The sequence below is a fragment of the Camellia sinensis genome, chromosome 2, assembly GCF_055761805.1.
Source record: "Camellia sinensis isolate YWXY chromosome 2, ASM5576180v1, whole genome shotgun sequence".
Taxonomy (NCBI): domain Eukaryota; kingdom Viridiplantae; phylum Streptophyta; class Magnoliopsida; order Ericales; family Theaceae; genus Camellia; species Camellia sinensis.
Genome location: NC_138962.1, coordinates 31,032,045 through 31,051,126, shown reverse-complemented (window position 1 = coordinate 31,051,126; position 19,082 = coordinate 31,032,045). Strand labels below are relative to the sequence as shown.

Sequence of the window (19,082 nt, the reverse complement as noted above, 5' to 3'; positions counted from 1 at the left end):
ATTCTCAAAAACAAATTTACTAGCTTCGGATATAACAACGGAGACTCCAACCGACTTCTGACTTGTCCATGATTTCCACACTATTTTTACTCCAAAAAAGAGACGGTAATAACAAGAAGGTCTAAATCCGGGAAGAGAAAAAAATATCAAGTAAAATAATAATAATAATAATAATAATAATAAATAATAACAATAATTTAGAACTTGCCAAAAAAACAAAACAATAAAAACACATACACACTATGATATGATGATGATGAGAATAGCAGGGTCCACTTCGTCTCCTTCACTACTCCCTCTGTTACTTCACCTCCATCACAAGGAATAGATCAATCTTCAAACCCTAGCCTCCTCCTCAACTCAATCAATGGAGCTCAAACCTGGCCTCTCTGCTTTGGTCACTGGCGGTGCCTCCGGAATCGGTATAACTCTCTCTATTTCTATTTCTATTTGATAATGTATATTTTAGTGAATTATGGATCATGACGTTTCGTTTAGAATATTATTGAGTTTTTTTTTTTTGCACAATTGGGGAATCGATGTTTTTGAATCAAAAAAGTGGGGTTGTCTGTTGGTGATAAAGGGTAGTTTGGCTAGTAAGAATTGATGTCACTTTTGAGTGGTTAAGACACTATTGATTGATTGGTTGGCATCTTGAAAGTACTGATTTTGGTTTTGGGGGCGATAAAAGTAGTTTGAAATGCTGTGATTAGCATGGTGGTTATGAAGATTTCTAATGAATCGACTTAAGGAATGCTGTGATTAGCATGGTTGTTATTAAGGGTTGCTCTTTTCGTAAAAACTCAACTAAAATAACTAATTCCCAAAACAACCCTTGGCATGTTCCCAAAATTGTCCCAAGACTGCTAATGAATCAACTAAGGTGCTCTAAACTCTAGTAAAGTACGTCGAATAACTTGGGGTTGATTGATTATATATTTGTTTTTCTGACCGGTTTAGTAATCATGGATCATAACGTTTAGAATCGTAATGAGTTTTTGCACAATTTAGGAATCGATGTTTTTGAATAAAAAAAGTGAGGTTGTCTTGTCTGTTAGTGATAAAGGGTAGTTTGGCTAGGAAGAGTTCATGTCACTTTTGAGTGGTTAAGATACGATTGATTGGTTGGCATCTTGAAAGTACTGATTTTGGTTTTGGGGGCAATAAAAGGAAGTTTGAAATGTTGTGGATAGCATGGTTGTTATTAAGACTTCTAATGAATCAACTTAAGATACTCTAAGCTCTAGTGAAATTTTTAATAACTCAGGGTTAATTGATTATATTTTTTTTTTCCTGACAGGTTTAGTAATTATGGATCATAATCGTAACATTTAGAATCATGTTGAATTTTTTCCACAACTGGGTCATTGATCTTTTTGAATAAAAAAGTGGGATTGTCTAATAGTGGTGAAGGGTAGTTTGGCTAGAAAGAATTGATGTCACTTTCGAGTGGTTAAAAGATAAAACTGGTTGGCATCTTGAAAGTACTTATTTTGGTTTTGGGCAATAACATTTAAGTTTGAACTGCTGTGGATAGCATTCAGACCTTGATTTTGCTGTTGGAATTTTGGATGATATTTGTTAGTAAACAGTTGGACGCTTTTGTATGAAAGCATATTGTTAGTAAACAGTTGGATGCTTTTGTATGAAAGCACAAAGATGAGGACTAAAATTATGGATTTTAGACAAGAGCGGCAGAAAATTGAGAGCATGCTTATTAGTTAGATTCACCATTTTGTAAAAGAAAAGGGAGTATAATGTCGTGGTCTGAGATTTGTACGGGAATGGGCAATCAAGTTTTTAAATCTAACCCAATATTTGATATAATTTTAATTTCAAATTTAATGTAAATAAATAAATGGCTGAATGGGTATTCCCTTAGAAGAGTGTTTGGGTTTCGGGGATTCTGTCTAAGGTTGCTTTCTTCATGTGGACGGCAGCTTTAGGAAGGAATCTCACTTTGGATAATTTGATGTGGCAGGGGCATGTTTTAGTAAATCGGTGCTATATGTGTTGTACTGATGCGGAGTCAGTGGACCATTTATTTCTTCATTGTTCGGTGGCATCGCGATTGTGGGGTTTTGTTTGCTCACTTTTTGGGATTGCTTGGGTTCAACCAAAGGGAGTGTTGGATTTTCTTTGGGTTTAGCGGGGTGTTCGGCTTGGGCGTCGACATCGGCAAGTGTCGTTGTTGGCGCCATTCTGTTTAATGTGGCTTGTTTGGTTGGAGCGGAATAGACGCACCTTTTCCGAGGTGTCACATGGTGTCTCTTGGTTAGAGAATCGTCTTCTTGTAGTTTTGTATAGTTGGCTGGAGGGGAAAGTTTATCCGGACCTATTTGTCTTTTTAGATTTCTTAGATGATGTGATTGGTTAGTGCTTGTTTTTTTATTTTCCCCTAATTGGGGTGGCCGTTTTGTATTTGTTACATCTCCTTGATGCTTTTTTATAATATTTGTTTATTTATCAAAAATAAATAAATAAATAAATGGCCGAACTGAAACTTTATAAGGAGCTCTAATGAATCGTTGAATGTACTTTGGGTCCAGTGAAGTGTCTAATGACTTGGGGTTGATAGCATGACAAATTTGTGTTTTGCCATTAAAACCTATATGAGGGTTATGTCCCTTCTCAATCAAATCAAAGGTTATTGGGCATGTTCTCATTGCTTTGTCTCATTCACATGTACATAGTCCACTTGACCACGTCCCAAACCATATCCTGTAATGGCCACTAGGACAATAGATTATGAAGGACTGACCAAAGTTATAGCCATCTCTTTATTGGGTCTTCAACTATGTAGTGGTTAGGACTACTGGGACAATGTTACATGTATCTTATTTGTTTGTTTTAATTCTTATCAAATTCTTGCACAACTTCATAGACAAATCTTCTCAAACATTACTGGGCTTCCCTCCTGTTAAGAGTTATGTCTTCTGTAGAACAACATATCAGGTTGTGGACTTGCTGTTGGATTATTTTCTTACATTAATAACCTGACAAGGACAATTGTGATAACCCAAAATGTCAGAGCTGTCACAAAAGCATAATTCTCATCATCTGAGCAAGATAATAGATCTATGGTTCGCTTTCAGGCTGTTTTTGTACTTGCAGACAAAACACATGGATGTAGTACTTAGCCATCAAATAATTTCCATATTTATCAGTACTTGCACATTTGCCGAACATTTTCTCAAAACTGTAATAGTACTTTTAATAGTCAACTCTCAGTATCTAGAATTTACTCTAGAATTTACTAAGTATCTAGTATCTGTCATAGTACTTTTAATAGTCAACTCTCATACTTCTGAGCTTAGTTTACTCTAGAATTTACATCAGTAAGACAAGAACGAATCCTTGACATTATACAATTCTTGGTTGAAGCTTTTGAGCATTGTGAACCTGTCGTCAGCAGATAACACAAAACCCTTGCTTTCACCCCCAAAATGATTCCCCTCATTTATCGTTTCTGTTGATTTTGGGCTGTTTACCAAGGAAATGAAAAAGAAGTTGACGAGTGACATGGACGCCTTAGTTAAGTATCATGTTTGTGCAACTTTGTAGGTCCTCTTGTCAAGGTCACACATGCTGGACACTTAAATCTTTCTTTTTTTTTTTTCTTTTTTTTTCTTTTTGGGATAATTATGTTGGATGTTTGTTTGCAAATGTAAATGGATTAATTTCTTATGATTTTGCAAAGCACAGAAAGCTGCAATGAAATTGTTAGCCGATTTTGACCTTGAAATTTATATTGACTAACAATTGCCCATGAATAATGTTTTTGTATTGTTGTGGTTGCATGTAGGTAAAGCCCTTTGTTTGGCTCTTGCAGAGAAGGGAATATTTGTTACAGTTGTTGATTTCTCTGAAGAGAGGGGAAAGGAAGTTGCAGCCCTTGTTGAAAAAGAGAATGCCAAGTTCCATTCAATGTTGAAATTTCCATCTGCTATGTTTATAAAATGTGATGTGACCAATACAAGTATGTGTATTGTCATGTTCATGACTAGAAATAATTAACATTGTCTATTTTGTTTAACAATGTTGAGATAGAGATGCTATCAGCATACTAAAAACAGTGAATGTTCAATATTAGCCAAAACTGTATACATTGTTTAACAATAATAACCTATCTATTTACACATATTTAGCAACTGGGCTCATCTGTAATATACTATATGGCTTCAGATGCTTGTATACTTTATTGTAGGCAGGGGATCCATGAGAGAACATAATTGCTGACTTCCAGTCTTCCTAATCAGTTGTCATTGCTGGCATCTCTTAATGTAATCTGCTTGGCACAGATGCAGATATATATATATATACATATATTGGGGTCAAATGGAGGCTTAAAGCTGACTTTATTCAGAGATTTAAGGAACTGAAAAATGATATATAAATTAAAAACAAATTGGGTGTAGGGGAAAAATGATGAAGATCTATTGTTTTGTTCTCATGGTATCTTACTTATACAGTTATACTCCAGCCATTTTACATTAATTAAATCCTGGGTCCCTCAAACGTCATGAATTGACAAATTCTCTCTACTCAACAACTTTTCATCAATAGTTTACCAATGTAGGATTTTTTATTTTTGCTTTGGAGCACTTTAATTTCACACAAGGTAGATGATCAAGGAACTTGATTCCAACTTATTTCCTGTAGTTCATGGAAACTTGGAAAGGACTATATATACACATCATAAGTCTGGATTATGCACACTGGTATAGTTTCATTCTATATAGAAATTCCAATTCTAATTCAGGAGTAGTTGGTTAGTTTTGACTACTTGTCGTAATCTTTCTTTCATGAACAGGTGAACTCTCTGCTCTTTTTAAAAAACATTTGGCAACATATGGAGGGTTGGATATCTGTATTAATAGTGCTGGTATTGCAACTCCTGTGATATTCTACAAGGATCAAACGGATGGCTCTCGTTCATGGAGACACACTATTAATGTGAACCTCACTGCAGTTATTGACTGCACGCGCCTTGCGGTATGCTTAAATTTGTGCCATGGCTTTCATGGTTGACAACAACTAATAGACTTAAATTGAGATGAGATTTCTAAACTTATAATTGCTAGTAATAATTTGTATGGCTTTAGCAGCACCAAATCTTTTTATATGTTATTTTATTTTTATTTTTTTGAACAGCAACAAAACAGTTTAATTGAAACAAAGATGATAACAATTTTATATGTTATATTTTCCTTTTATTGCTTTGAGATGGTTCTGTTTTGAAACTGTCTCACTAGATGTTAAATTATGGGGCATTTACCAATTAGTCCTATTAGGTAGATTTATTTATCTGCACGTCCTGATGATAAATTTATCACTATAAATTTATTAATAATTAAAAAAAAGAGACTGCTAAATTTATCAATAGGACTTAATGGGTAATAAGTCCCTAAAATAAGATCTATTGGTAATTTGCCCTTAAATTATTAAGAATTTGACCCTTTAATACATCAGCATCTTTAATCATTTTCCCCCCCCAAATTATTACAAGGAAACTAAAAATCTAAAGAAAACCCGAGTAATTTGCAAGCTTCAGTAACAGCTAGTTAGTCTTGCCAAAAATGGGGGGGAATAACTTCAGAATTGGAGCTGGTTTGATTTATGAAATAAGCAGGATGGATTTAAGCTCATGTTCCTGTAAAATTTTGCTGAATTGATTTTGTTTCATGGAGATGTATTCACATCCAGTTGTAAATTGGCTTCTTCTTATCTTTTACGTTGTTCTGAATCTTGTACATTTTATATTTTAGATGGTCATCATATTTGATAACAGTCAAATAATAATCTAAAATTGGTGAGCAGATTCAAACCATGCAAGCTGCACAAAAGCCTGGTGTAATCATAAACATGGGTTCTGCTTCAGGACTTTATCCGATGTATGGTGATCCTATCTACTCTGCCTCCAAAGGTTTGTGTTCTGTGTTATACTCTATGCTACTGGGTTTTACCGAATTTTTTTTTTTAAGTTTCTTGTGGCAGCATTACTCTTGTCCTTTTGTACTTCCAATGTATCAATGACACCTATATGCATCAATGGACATGTACAATTATTTTATTTTATTTTATTATTTATAGATTCTGCTGCCTCTTCATGTACCTTTTGGGTCCTAAAAAGATTTTGTTTTTATAGGGGGGGTGGTTCTATTTACTAGGTCACTTGTTCCGTATAAGCGACAAGGAATTCGTATCAATGTGCTTTGTCCTGAGGTAAGTCCTGATCTTTACAGTGGATCTGCTTGATAGAAATGAACACTATTTATAAGTATTATTGTTGTGTAATGTGCTTCTGATTATGTATAAGGAATTCACATTAATTATACTTCCACACTGCTCATGCAAATATTTGAATATCACTAGAAGAGAGAAATTTGACCTGCAGGAGGCAGGAAATTCTCAAGTACTTTCCCTTTTATATCTTCTTGATTGAAATCTATTGAATCACTGACGAAACAAACTTGCCTGAAGAAATATACTAAAGTTATGAATCAACATTCAGAATAGTTATTGTCATATAGAAATGTCCTCAAAGAAACCACTTTTTTTTATGGGCTTTCCCCCGTTGCTTAGCTAAAGTCAGAATTTAGATCCATTTTATGATAGCTTAGCTGACTCATTGACATTCTTGTCAATGACTACATGTTATTGTGTCTGGATCATGGAGGGAAATCGTCATTGTGGTTTGCAGTCCTCAAGTTTAATTTTGGTTTACTTCTAAAATGAATAGTAGCAGTGCTCGTATTTTTTATGTTTAAAAACCAATCCAACCACCTCCACTTTTGTTAGCAATTTTTTTATTTATTGATGTTTCTCTTTAATGGAAAAGGATCAAATTTTTAGTAGCGATGGCTCTTATGGTTGCCTTTTGCAAAACTGTAGCTCTAATCCAATCAATACGCTCCACTTGAAGTTCATCCCAATGTAATTTTCTGTAAACAAATGGATAGGCTCAGTATTTTGTCGTTGTTGATGTACTTGTCATTATTCCTGCAGTTTGTTGAAACTGAGTTGGCTTCTAAAGTGGATTCTAAACTTATTGGTTTAATGGGAGGCTACGTGTCCATGGAAATGGTGGTGAGAGGTATGTTTTTATTGCCAATCTTTCCATAATCTTTTATTCCGTGCCATTGCTTTGTATATACAGGGCCGCTGTGATGGTCACTGGCTTCAACATTGAAGTAATTTCCTCTAAATTTCTCCCAGCTCATTCATCAACTGCTTTGATGAAACTTATGCACTAAAAACAGTGAGCTAAATATCTTATTAATCAAGTTTATGCTTCAACAATGAATCACAGAATAGATGGAGCATGTTAAATTGAGGCCAACAGGACCACTCAAAAATGAATTATAGGGTCAGAACTTTAAATGGAAATGAAATGTGACATTTTAAAACTGATTGCAGCTTGTACCAACGTAAGATTTCATGTAGATCATAAAATATCAGGTAAATTACACTACTCTCCCTTTGAGGTTTGAAAAAAGTAAAGAGTCCCACAAGTTTGGCATAATTACATTAAATTTCCTCAAGTTGTAATTAACAAAACGCTTGGCTCCCTTTTCATCAATAATTCACTAGTCTAATGGATGGAAAAATGATATTGTCATCTCTGTTACACTGAAATATATATTTTATCTTTGTTTATCATTGTGTCTACAAACCATGGTTGTTTTTAACCTTACTAAAAGGGAGGTTAGTGTAATTATGCCAAACTTGTGGAGCTCAATGTACTTTTTCCAAACCTCAAGGGTGATTAGTGTTATTTACCCTAAAATGTTATCTGATCAATATATTTTTCAGTGCTTTAGATTTGATAATGTCAAACAATCCAACAAAAAATTCAAATGGTTTGGATTGTTTCATTGATAATTCCATTGGGCTGATTTATTAATTGAACAAAGATCCACATAGTGCTTTAGATGAGGTCTAGATAAAATCCCACAAAAGCAATTCATGTGGGTCAAAAATACACCACCAGTAATAGGTGCTGTGAATTTGTTTTTTGGGGAAATAACAATGCAGGGTGGAAGATCAAAAAAAATTTATAAAACATTGGAGGTGCAACTCCTTGTGTGGTGGGGGGGTAACTCAAAAACTGTATTACCACTTACCAAAAAACGCTAATATCCTAGCGAAACATGATACACTTTCATTCCAAAATAGTAAATTTAGCGATCCGAAGCAATCTCAAAAGTTTTCCAATATATTTCCTTGCATGTTACATCAGGAGGGGAAAAAATCAAATATAATGAACTAAAATCTAAGGTGACTTAAGTTTTGACAAGATAAAAATATCAAAAAGTATATATATTATTGGATGCCTAATAGTTAAAAGAAAATTACTTTAGAAATACCTTAAATTCTTAAGTGTAATATATACAAGTCTACCCCTATTGTACCACATTTTACAGCGTGTAGCGTGCCATGTTCCCGTTCCCGTTCCCGTTCCCGTTCCACGTACCGGAACGATCCACGTTCTAGGTAACATAGCTTCAAAATACTAAAACATCTACAAGATATCCTGTGGTCAGTCAATCTTGGTCTGTTGTTTTTTCTTCATTTGATGTTACATTAGTATTTCAGGTGCTTTTGAGCTTATCAGGGATGAGAATAAAGCTGGGTCTTGTTTGTGGATTACTAAACGAAGGGGCATGGAGTATTGGCCTACACCAATGGAAGAAGCAAAATACTTGTTACCTTCTTCAAAATTGAGGAGTAGGTCTTCATTCGTGGCCCCATTGAATATCCAAATACCTCAGAGCTTTGAGAAAATGTAAGTAAATACATCTTTCTAATTTTGGTGTTAAGAAAATGAGCAGAGGTAGAATTTAATATCATCTTTTTTGCTTGTGCTTTGTTTGGACATTTTGGAAGTAAAATACATTACAGCTCTATGGGTGCAAGAAGCTAAATGTTTGAATTACTATGCAACAAAATTTCCTCTACCTATTAGAGTTGATGGGGCTGTGATATAACGGTGTTCACTTTTAGTGGTAAAAATTGAATTTGTACATCTTTGGCTCACTGAGACGCATTGAATACCTTGATTTACTTATATCGGCCTGAAAAATTCTTGTTGCTGTTTTAATTAGTCGGATAATGTAACACTAGTTGAACTGTGGTGAGATATTCTTGGACCAACTTAGTTGGCATAGATTTTGTTGCAGCATGTTGTTTCTTTTACCACTGGAAAAAAAAAAAAATAGAGTTTGAGAGAAGCCATGAGTAATGCTACTGTTAGAATTGTCATCTATCCAATGCTCCTAGCATCCTGCTATAGTTTTTAATGTGCAAAGGACTAGGCTGGATAAGAATTGGGGGAGTATTATCTGTCGTCCTTGATTGTTTTTCTTCCTTTAATTTTTATTGGGCAATGCAAATCAATATCTGTCCTTAATGTTTGAATTAAAAAATTAAGCTCTTTGTAACCCTCACATTTGGTTTTGTGGGCAAGGAGCCCCCTGCCTTGGATTATTATTTTTTAATTATTAAATCTTTGAAGTAATGATGAAAAAGTAAAAATTGAAGTATCATACTTGTCTATTATAATGTCTTATAATCAATTGAAACACATCAAGTTGAGTTAGGTATTGCCAGAGAACTAATTGATGATATGACTTTTGGCTTTTCAGTTTCAGTAATTACAATATTGATTCTTCTGCACTGGTTCAAGAGGGAGGTTCTTATAAATTGAAATAAAGTTTCATGATGAAGTTGTTATGGATGTGATTTGGCAGCCCTGGTTGAAGAACAATCAATCTCCCCCTGCTTTTTTATAGTTCTTTATGCTAGTGACAAGCTTTTAGATACTCATTTTAGGCTATGGTTTCTTTTTTATCAGCATTTTAGGCTATGGTTTTGTCATGCAGTTGATAATTCTTCTACATATATAGCTTCAGAATATGCCTCCTTTTTTCTTCTCGTTACTTAGTTCATATTTGTTTCATTTTCATTATGGCAGAATCTTCCAATCTAGTGGATTACTTGTCATGTGTTCAGTTTTATTGAATAGCCAACAGATGTTTCTTTTTTGTTTTTGTTTTGACATTGACTTCTTTAATTTTTTGTTCTCCAGAGTTGTCCACACCCTCAGCCACAATTTTCGTAGTGCTACCAGCGTAGTGCGTACGCCATTGAGGTTACCAATCAAACCAGATCATGTCCTGGTGAAAATCATTTATGCTGGCGTCAATGCTAGTGATGTAAGTTTGTGGCTCTACTGAGCTTGATTTTAATTTGTTTTGTTGGATTGATGATTGGTGGGAACTTGCTCAAGTCTCATTCACTCATAGTTTGGATATCTTGAAAATTGATGATTCAATCAGCCTCTTAAAATCAAATTGACTTTGATTGTTCAACTGCATGACTGGCTATCCGTTGTGGTTGCACAATAGATGTCTTAGTGCTCACAATGTGGCATGATTTGACTCAATCATACTGATCATTCACGTGCCTATCAAGCAATGGTAGTTGTGTGGTAGTTTTTGTTGTCCATCATATCTTAGTATGTGGTAGTTACTAGTTTGTATTTTTTATTCTTTGGGTAAAATTTTAGTTCAGTTTCAAGTTTTCCCTGATACTTTTGGTTATGAATGAGTCAAAATTCAGATTTAAGCTACTCGTGGTATTTTGGATAATATAGTGTAATTAATGCCACAGCAACAAGTGATTGATTAATTCCCTCGTCACATGGAAAATGGTCCATTTCCTACAATATATAAACTATTTAAGGACTCAGAGCAGCCTGTTTCATGGGTCCCTCTTGTGGGGTACTGGTTCAACCATGGGTTTAAGCAATTTTGCAAAAAGAGAGTGCTTTTTGCTTGGGAACGGCTTAAGGGGGTCATCCAGACTGTTTGCTAGACTGGTTACCATTTTTTCTGGCTGATCTTTCTTACCCTGTCTGGTTTTTAACACATTGGATTGATGTTTTTGGGTCAAGCTGGATTGGATTGAGGAACTTGTCAAGGATGTTTGCACTTGTCCTCAGTTTGAAATGTTTGCTAACATAATTATTCTGTGGACAGGTTAATTTTAGCTCAGGAAGTTATTTTAGTGGCAACAAGAAAGACCTTGGCTCTCTTCTTCCATTTGATGCAGGCTTTGAGGTAAAATACCAAGTAGAATGCTTTGGTCTGATGTTGCTTCTCTAGGAGTATTGAGAATTCTTGGTTAATAATGAATTAAGTAATCAGTGTATTTTTCAACTTTTGATAGGACTGGTTTGTGAACTTATTGCTGTTTATGATGACTACTTAATTTCCATAATGCTTCGAGCTAGTATTTTGTGCTGGAAATTTGTGTTAATGCATATAATAAGATAGTGGCATGTATATAATATGATAGTGGTGTTGGTGGTAGATAGTGGCATGTATAGAATATGATAGTGGTGTTGGTGGTAGATAGTGGCATGTATAGAATATGATAGTGGTGTTGGTGGTAGATAGTGGCATGTATATAATATGATAGTGGTAGATAGTGGTAATATATAATATGTAAGTGGCATATAATGGGTTATAATGATGTTTGTAATATCTCCTATATAAGGAGTGTCATTTGGTCTTGTAAAATAAGAAGTTTTGAATATAACAGAAATATATTCTTTCTTCCTCATATTTTCGGAGTTCTTCTTCCTCATATTTTCGGAGTTCTTCTTCCTCATATTTTCTAAGTTGGTATCAGAGCAACAAAAAACACAGCAGCCCTAAAACCGTCATAGCCATGTCGGAAGTTACGTCCGAAACCACTTCAACCCCTGCCGCTGCCATTCCAGTGAAAACGTCCAACTCTCACTCTGTCCAAATCACCACCATCCGCCTAAATGGTGATAATTTTCTCCGCTGGTCACAATCTGTCCGGATGTATATCCGTGGGCAAGGAAAGATCGGTTACATCACTGGTGACAAGAAGCCTCTTGCTGTTAATGATCCGCTGTTCGACAGTTGGGACACTGAAAACTCCATGGTTATGACATGGTTGGTCAATTCCATGGAGGAGGATATAAGCTCTAATTACATGTGCTATCCTACTGCACAAGAATTGTGGGATAATGTTAGTCAGATGTATTCTGACCTAGGAAATCAATCTCAAGTTTTCGAATTAACTTTAAAGTTGGGAGAGATTCATCAAGGAGATGATTCCGTCACCAAATATTTCAATTCGTTGAAAAGGTTGTGGCAGGATCTTGACATCTTCAACACATACGAATGGAAATCGGTTGACGACTGCAACCACCACAAGAAAACTGTGGAAGACAGCCGTATTTACAAGTTTCTTGCCGGTCTCAACATTGAGTTCGATGAAGTGCGAGGAAGAATTATTGGCAGACCTCCTCTCCCATCCATTGGCGAAGTATTTGCCGAAGTCAGAAGGGAAGAGAGCCGAAGGAGCGTCATGCTTAAGAAAAAAGGTACTGGTGAATCAATTGAAATTTCTGCTTTAATTAGCGATGCTGCGGCCAACAAGGCTGCAAATTACCAGCGCAAGTTTGATGATAAGCCACGGGTCTGGTGTGATTTTTGCAACAAGCCTTGCCATACACGCGAAACGTGTTGGAAGATCCATGGCAAACCTGTCAACTGGAAAAGCAGCAAACAAGGAGAGAAGAATCGTGGCTTTCCTACCGCTAATGAAGCCGATTCAGGTCCTGTTAATGTACACCTAAACCTACTCCACTAAACCTAACCCACTACACCACTCCACCTCCACTTCACCTACTCCACTACACACTCCACTTCACCTACTACACCACTCCACCTCCACTTCACCTACTCCACTACACACTCCACTTCACCTACTCTACTACACACTCCACCTCCACTTCACATCTCCATCTCCTATATAATGTACATACAATACATCAAAATATATAACAATTAATAATACAATCATTTCTCTTTATACATTAAATTTTTACATGGTACCAGAGCAAGTTTAAAAGATCTTGGTGTTCTTCGCCTTCCGGCGGGCGGCAACCTTGCCTTGACCGCCCGCCGGAGCTCAACCAATTCAAACCTCCCTCTCCCTCTCGGCACCTCACTTTCTCTCTCTCACTCTCTCTCTATCTCTGCTATCCGATTTGGGCCTCATCTCATATCCATGGCTACTCAAGGTCAGGTCATCACCTGCAAAGCTCTGGAGTTGGAGTCATGATGACTGACCGTAAGAGTCGTTTCTCCGTCAATGGAACTCCCATTTATCATTTTATGGGAACTTCGACATTTAGTCAGTACACTGTTGTCCATGATGTTAGTGTTGCAAAGATTGATCTAAATGCCCCCTTGGAGAAAGTGTGCCTTCTTGGTTGTGGTGTTCCCACTGGTCTTGGAGCAGTTTGGAACACAGCAAAAGTAGAACCAGGTTCCAATGTTGCTGTTTTTGGCCTTGGGACTGTTGGCCTTGCAGTGGCAGAGGGCGCGAAATTAGCTGGTGCTTCGCGAATTATTGGTGTCGATATTGACAGCAACAAGTTTGATATAGCAAAGAATTTCGGGGTCACTGAATTCGTAAATCCAAAGGACCATGACAAACCAATACAACAGGTTATTGTTGATCTTACAGATGGTGGTGTTGACTATAGTTTTGAGTGCATTGGGAATGTCTCTGTAATGAGAGCTGCTTTGGAAGTGCTGTCACAAGGGATGGGGTACCTCTGTTATTGTGGGTGTTGCTGCTTCCGGTCAAGAGATATCCACTCGGCCTTTCCAGTTGGTGACTGGCCGTGTTTGGAAAGGAACAGCATTTGGTGCAAACACACTGGTCCACCACAACTGGGACCTCATTTTAATCAATGACCTGATCTGAGGCAATCAAGACACCCAATCTCTCTCTCTCTTCCTTTTGCCAGAATTGAATACCCACTCTCCCTCTCCTATCATACACAGATAAACACATTGTTTTTCTTATCACTTCCTCTCACTCTCTCATAAAATAATACACCACCTCTCATGGACCCGACAGACCCTAGACTCATTATTATGCTCTCCATTCTCACCTTCTCTCTCTCTTCACTTTATCACATGGGTTTGTTCCTCTCTCTCCTCCACTTTGATTTCCAAATCAATTATTTTTATTTATTTATTTATTTTTTTTTTAGAAAAGATAACATGCAAACACTAGCTCATATTAGATATAGCAAAAGCCAAGTTCAAACACAGTTTTAAAAACCACAAAAATGTGAGTTGAGTTGAAAATAATAATAAGAATAAGATTAAAATGAAGTGTTGGAATCCAGTGGAATCAATGAAGGCTAGTATAAGATATTTGAGTGGGGAAAAGAATGATGGATATGTTGATTATATAATAAAAGTGGGTATTTAAAAAAGATTAAAAGTAATTTGAAAAAAAAAAAAAAAAAAAAAAACTACATTCATTCTAGTTGATTTTTCTGCATTACCACACCTACCTTTCGAGTTTGCACAACACACTTGCTTTATTCATATCAGGGATTTACCCCACTCACCATTCTCCACACACAAAGGAAAAAAAAAACAAACAAACCAAAACACAACACCAAAAGATTTGTTTTCTTTGCTGCAGACGGCCACCCATCGACCTCACTTCTTCGCCTATTCCGCCGGTCTCTTCTTCTTGCCTCTGTCCTGCGCGGCCCTTGCCGGTGTTGCCTCCGTGTTTCCCCCTCCACTGGGCACGATCACTACTCCCTGCTCCTCCACTGCCGCATATGGCGGACCTCCAAATCGGAACATAACGGTGGCCTTCCGCTTCAGCTCCTTATTTTCCGCCTTTAGCACACTTATCTCTGCTCGCGCATCCTTATACATGCGTTGGAGCAGAGCCAGTTGGGCGTTTAACTGCTGCACCTCATTTGTCCTACTCTGCAGCCGGTGCGACAAGTTTGTGACCGCCGTCATGGTCTCCACACATGACTTCAAAGTATACTGATTGGCCGCAATATCAGTTTGCACCGCCATTTTTTGCTCCACAGACCGCATTGGAAAGTTCAACGGAGCAAAACCAGAGGTGTTTGGTTGAGGTTCACTGGCCACCGCACCAGTTATTTCTCTTGTGGACTCATTCAGGTCTGGAAAGAGCGTGAGCAGACCACGGGAAGAGGAGGCCATGTTCTGGGTAGCTGGACGGGAAGAAGAGGCCATGTTTTTGGGTTGCTGAGTGTTTCAGCGAAACAGCGATTTCCGACTGGTACTTTCAGAGAAGGATTGGTTACAGAGTGTTACAGAGTATTACAGAGTCTCTCTCTCAAGACAACGAAGAGTTTCTCAGAGGTTTTTAGCCAGTTTTTTGTCTTAGCCTCTGCCTCAGCCTCAGCATCCGTCTTAGTTAAATGCAGACACGCGCATCGCGCGCCACTTGACGCCAGACGACAAAACGAGCGCGCAAGCCAATGTGGTGACGCGCCTCGCCATCATGTCCGGCACATCTTTTTATGACTTGGGCTCGCCTTTTGATGGCACGCCTTTTTATGGATTGGGCACGCCTTTTGATGGCACGCCTTTTGAAATATTGGGCACATCTTTTGAGGGTGCGACTTTTTAGGGGTCCGACAAGACTCTGTAAACTGTCCCGACATTGATTCCGGTTAGCTCCTTCAGGGGTCCGACAAGACTCTGTAAACTGTCCCGACATTGATTCCGGTTAGCTCCTTCAAGGGTCCGACAAGACTCAGTAAACTGTCCCGACATTGATTCCGGTTCTCTCCTTCAAAGGGTCCGACAAGACTCTGTAAACTGTCCCGACATTAATTCCGGTTAGTTTCTACAAGGGTCCAGCAAGACTCCGTAAACTGTCACAACAACTGTCACAACAGTGTCTGTTACAACGGTCCGACATGACCCCGTAAACTGTCTTCTACATCGGTCCGACATGACCCCATAAATTGTCTTCTACATCGGTCTGACACGACCACACAGTGTCTGCTACAACGGTCCGACATGACCCTGTAAACTGTCTGCTACAACGGTCCGACATGACCCCATAAACTGTCTGCTACATCGGTCTGACACGACCATACCGTGTCTCCTATCCTGTTTTATTTTATTTATCAGTTTACTTTCCTGTTTTGTTACTCTCTTCAAACTCAAGTTGGTTAGTTCCTATCCTTCTTGAGTTTGAGGGGGGCTGTTAATGTACACCTAAACCTACTCCACTAAACCTAACCCACTACACCACTCCACCTCCACTTCACCTACTCCACTACACACTCCACTTCACCTACTACACCACTCCACCTCCACTTCACCTACTCCACTACACACTCCACTTCACCTACTCCACTACACACTCCACCTCCACTTCACATCTCCATCTCCTATATAATGTACATACAATACATCAAAATATATAACAATTAATAATGCAATCATTTCTCTTTATACATTAAATTTCTACAGGTCCCTTCAACAAAGAGCAGATTGATCAACTCTTAAAGCTGATAAAATCCAACTCCTCATCCGGTACTCCTAGTCTTTTGTTGGCACAAACAGGTAGAAATCCTAAAGCCTTCTCTTGCCTAAACTTCTCTCCGTGGATCATAGATTCCGGTGCCTCCGATCACATGACTAGTTTTTCCCATTTATTTAGTACCTATTTCCCTTGTTCTGGTCATGACAAAATCAGAATAGCCGATGGTAGTTTTTCACCTATTGCAGGAAAAAGGATTTATTAAACTAACTGAGAAAATTAATCTCAATGCTGTTCTTCACGTCCCCAACTTAGCCTGTAACCTTTTGTCTGTCAGTAAACTATCTAAGGATTCTAATTGTCGTGTTACATTTTTTGAATCCCATTGTGAATTTCAGGACCAGAACTCGGGGATGATGATTGGGTGTGCTAGGATGCTTGAAGGTCTTTACTACTTTGATGAAGTACCTGTTAGTAATAAAAAAGCTCAGAGCTTTAATAGTACTAGTTCAATCTCTGTTCGAGAAAAAATAATGCTATGGCACTATAGGCTAGGACATCCTAGTTTTCTTTATCTGAAACATTTATTTCCAGAATTATTTAAAGGGATTGATTGTTCTTCTTTTCATTGTGAAAGTTGCATTTTTGCAAAATTTCATCGCTCTACTTATTTGCCAAAACCTTACCAGGCTTCCAAACCTTTTTATTTGATTCATAGTGATGTTTGGGGCCCTTCTAAAATCACTACTCTTTCTGGTAAAAGATGGTTTGTTACATTTATTGATGACCATACCCGCTTATGTTGGATTTATTTGATGAATAAAAAATTTGACGTGAAAAATTTATTCACAAATTTTTACAATATGATTGAAAACCAATTTCAAACCAAAATTGGTATTTTACATTCTGATAATGGAACAGAACATTTCAATGAGCAGTTGGGTGAGTTTTTGGAAAAAAAGGGGATTTTTCATCAATCTACATGTCGGGATACCCCTCAACAAAATGGCATTGCAGAACGAAAAAATAAGCATCTACTTGAAGTAGCACGTGCTATAATGTTTTACATGCATGTTCCTAAATATTTATGGGGTGAAGCAATTTTAACAGCCTCTTATTTGATAAATAGGATGCCTACAAAGGTGTTAACATACAAAACACCTTTCGATTGTCTCAAAACTTTTTTTCCTGACACGAGGTTGTTTTCTGATTTACCCGCCAAAGTTTTTGGATGTACTGCCTATGTTCATGTTCCTAGTCAATTTCGTTCAAAACTTGACCCCCGTGCTATAAAATGTGTTTTTTTGGGTTATTCCTCAAACAAAAAGGGGTATAAGTGTTTCGATCCTCAAACCAAGAAATTTCATGTGAGTATGGATGTGTCATTTGTGGAAACAAAATCCTATTTCCCCAACACTTCTCTTCAGGGGGAGACAAGTGGAGTAGAAGACCGTTTTTGGGATATTTCTATCCCGCTCCCCAATGTCATTTATCCTACACAAAAACCACATCTGTCTGATAATGATCACTTAGGAGAACCAAGTTCTATGGTGCCTAGTCAAGAAGATTCTTGTTTAGGGGGAGAAGTACTACAAAATGATCTAAATCCTGAGCTTCAGGTTTATACTAGGAAGCGATTTCATCTGAGGACTAATGACCCGAATGTCCATCCTAATGACCCGAATGTCCACCCGAGTTCTGGCATCGAAATTTTAGGTAATCCTATTCCTTCTATTTCCGACCTTGATGTTCCTATAGCAATTAGGAAAGGTGTCCGAAATTGCATTAAACATCCTATTGCAAATTACCTCTCCTATCAAAGACTGTCTAAAAATCATAGAGCTTTCACATCTAGGATTTCACACTTGTTTGTTCCAAGGAATATACAGGAAGCATTGGATGATCCGAATTGGAAATTAGCAGTCATGGAGGAGATGAATGCTTTAAGGAGAAGTGGTACTTGGGAGATAGTTGATCTACCCAAAGACAAGAAAACAGTTGGGTGTAAATGGGTGTTTACGATAAAATGTAACGCAGATGGAAGCGTTGAGAGATACAAAGCGAGACTGGTGGCTAAAGGCTTCACTCAAACTTATGGGATCGACTATCAGGAGACGTTTGCTCCTGTTGCTAAAATAAATTCCATCAGAGTACTGTTATCTCTTGCAGTAAATTCAGATTGGCCTCTACATCAACTTGACATTAAAAATGCATTTCTCAATGGTGATCTTGAAGAGGAGGTGTTCATGAGCCTACCGTCGGGATTTGAGCAGAGACTTGGAAGCGACGGAGTATGCAGATTGAACAAGTCATTATACGGACTCAAACAATCACCAAAAGCGTGGTTTGAACGCTTTGGGAAGGCAATTATCAGTTGTGGCTTCTCGCAGAGTCAAGCAGATCACACAATATTTTATAAACATTCAAAAAACAGTAAAATTGCAATTTTGATTGTTTATGTTGATGACATCATTTTAACTGGTAATGATAAAGCAGAGTTAGCAGCCCTCAAAGAGAAACTCGCAAAAGAATTTCACATTAAGGATCTGGGAGCCCTCAAGTATTTCCTCGGAATGGAATTTGCAAGATCCAAGGAAGGTATATTCGTTAATCAGAGAAAATATGTTCTTGATCTCCTTGGAGAAACATGTATGCTTGGTTGTAAGATGGTGGAGACTCCGATCGAG

At 37.5% G+C, this 19,082-nt stretch overlaps 1 protein-coding gene and 1 pseudogene across 6 annotated transcripts in view; both read left to right on the top strand.

Annotated features, from left to right (window-relative positions):
• The first annotated feature begins 64 nt into the window (after positions 1–64).
• Positions 65–19,082, top strand: part of NQR (ARP protein (REF)) — a 48,910-nt gene continuing 29,892 nt past the window's right edge. For 5 of the 6 annotated variants that reach the window (XR_014360756.1, XR_014360754.1, XR_014360755.1 and 2 more), the window contains exons 1-9: positions 69–422; positions 3,806–3,979; positions 4,814–4,995; positions 5,821–5,926; positions 6,149–6,225; positions 7,009–7,096; positions 8,599–8,788; positions 10,091–10,217; positions 11,043–11,123. Coding sequence is in view for 3 of the 6 variants with exons in the window: in XM_028232308.2 (XP_028088109.2) it covers positions 368–422; positions 3,806–3,979; positions 4,814–4,995; positions 5,821–5,926; positions 6,149–6,225; positions 7,009–7,096; positions 8,599–8,788; positions 10,091–10,217; positions 11,043–11,123 (1,080 nt within the window). In the remaining 3 variants the exon portion in view is untranslated. Of the gene's footprint in view, positions 423–3,805; positions 3,980–4,813; positions 4,996–5,820; positions 5,927–6,148; positions 6,226–7,008; positions 7,097–8,598; positions 8,789–10,090; positions 10,218–11,042; positions 11,124–19,082 lie in introns of all 6 variants that reach the window. The other variant, XM_028232305.2, reaches the window with a different exon arrangement.
• On the top strand, positions 13,132–13,818 carry LOC145819951 (alcohol dehydrogenase class-3 pseudogene; annotated as a pseudogene).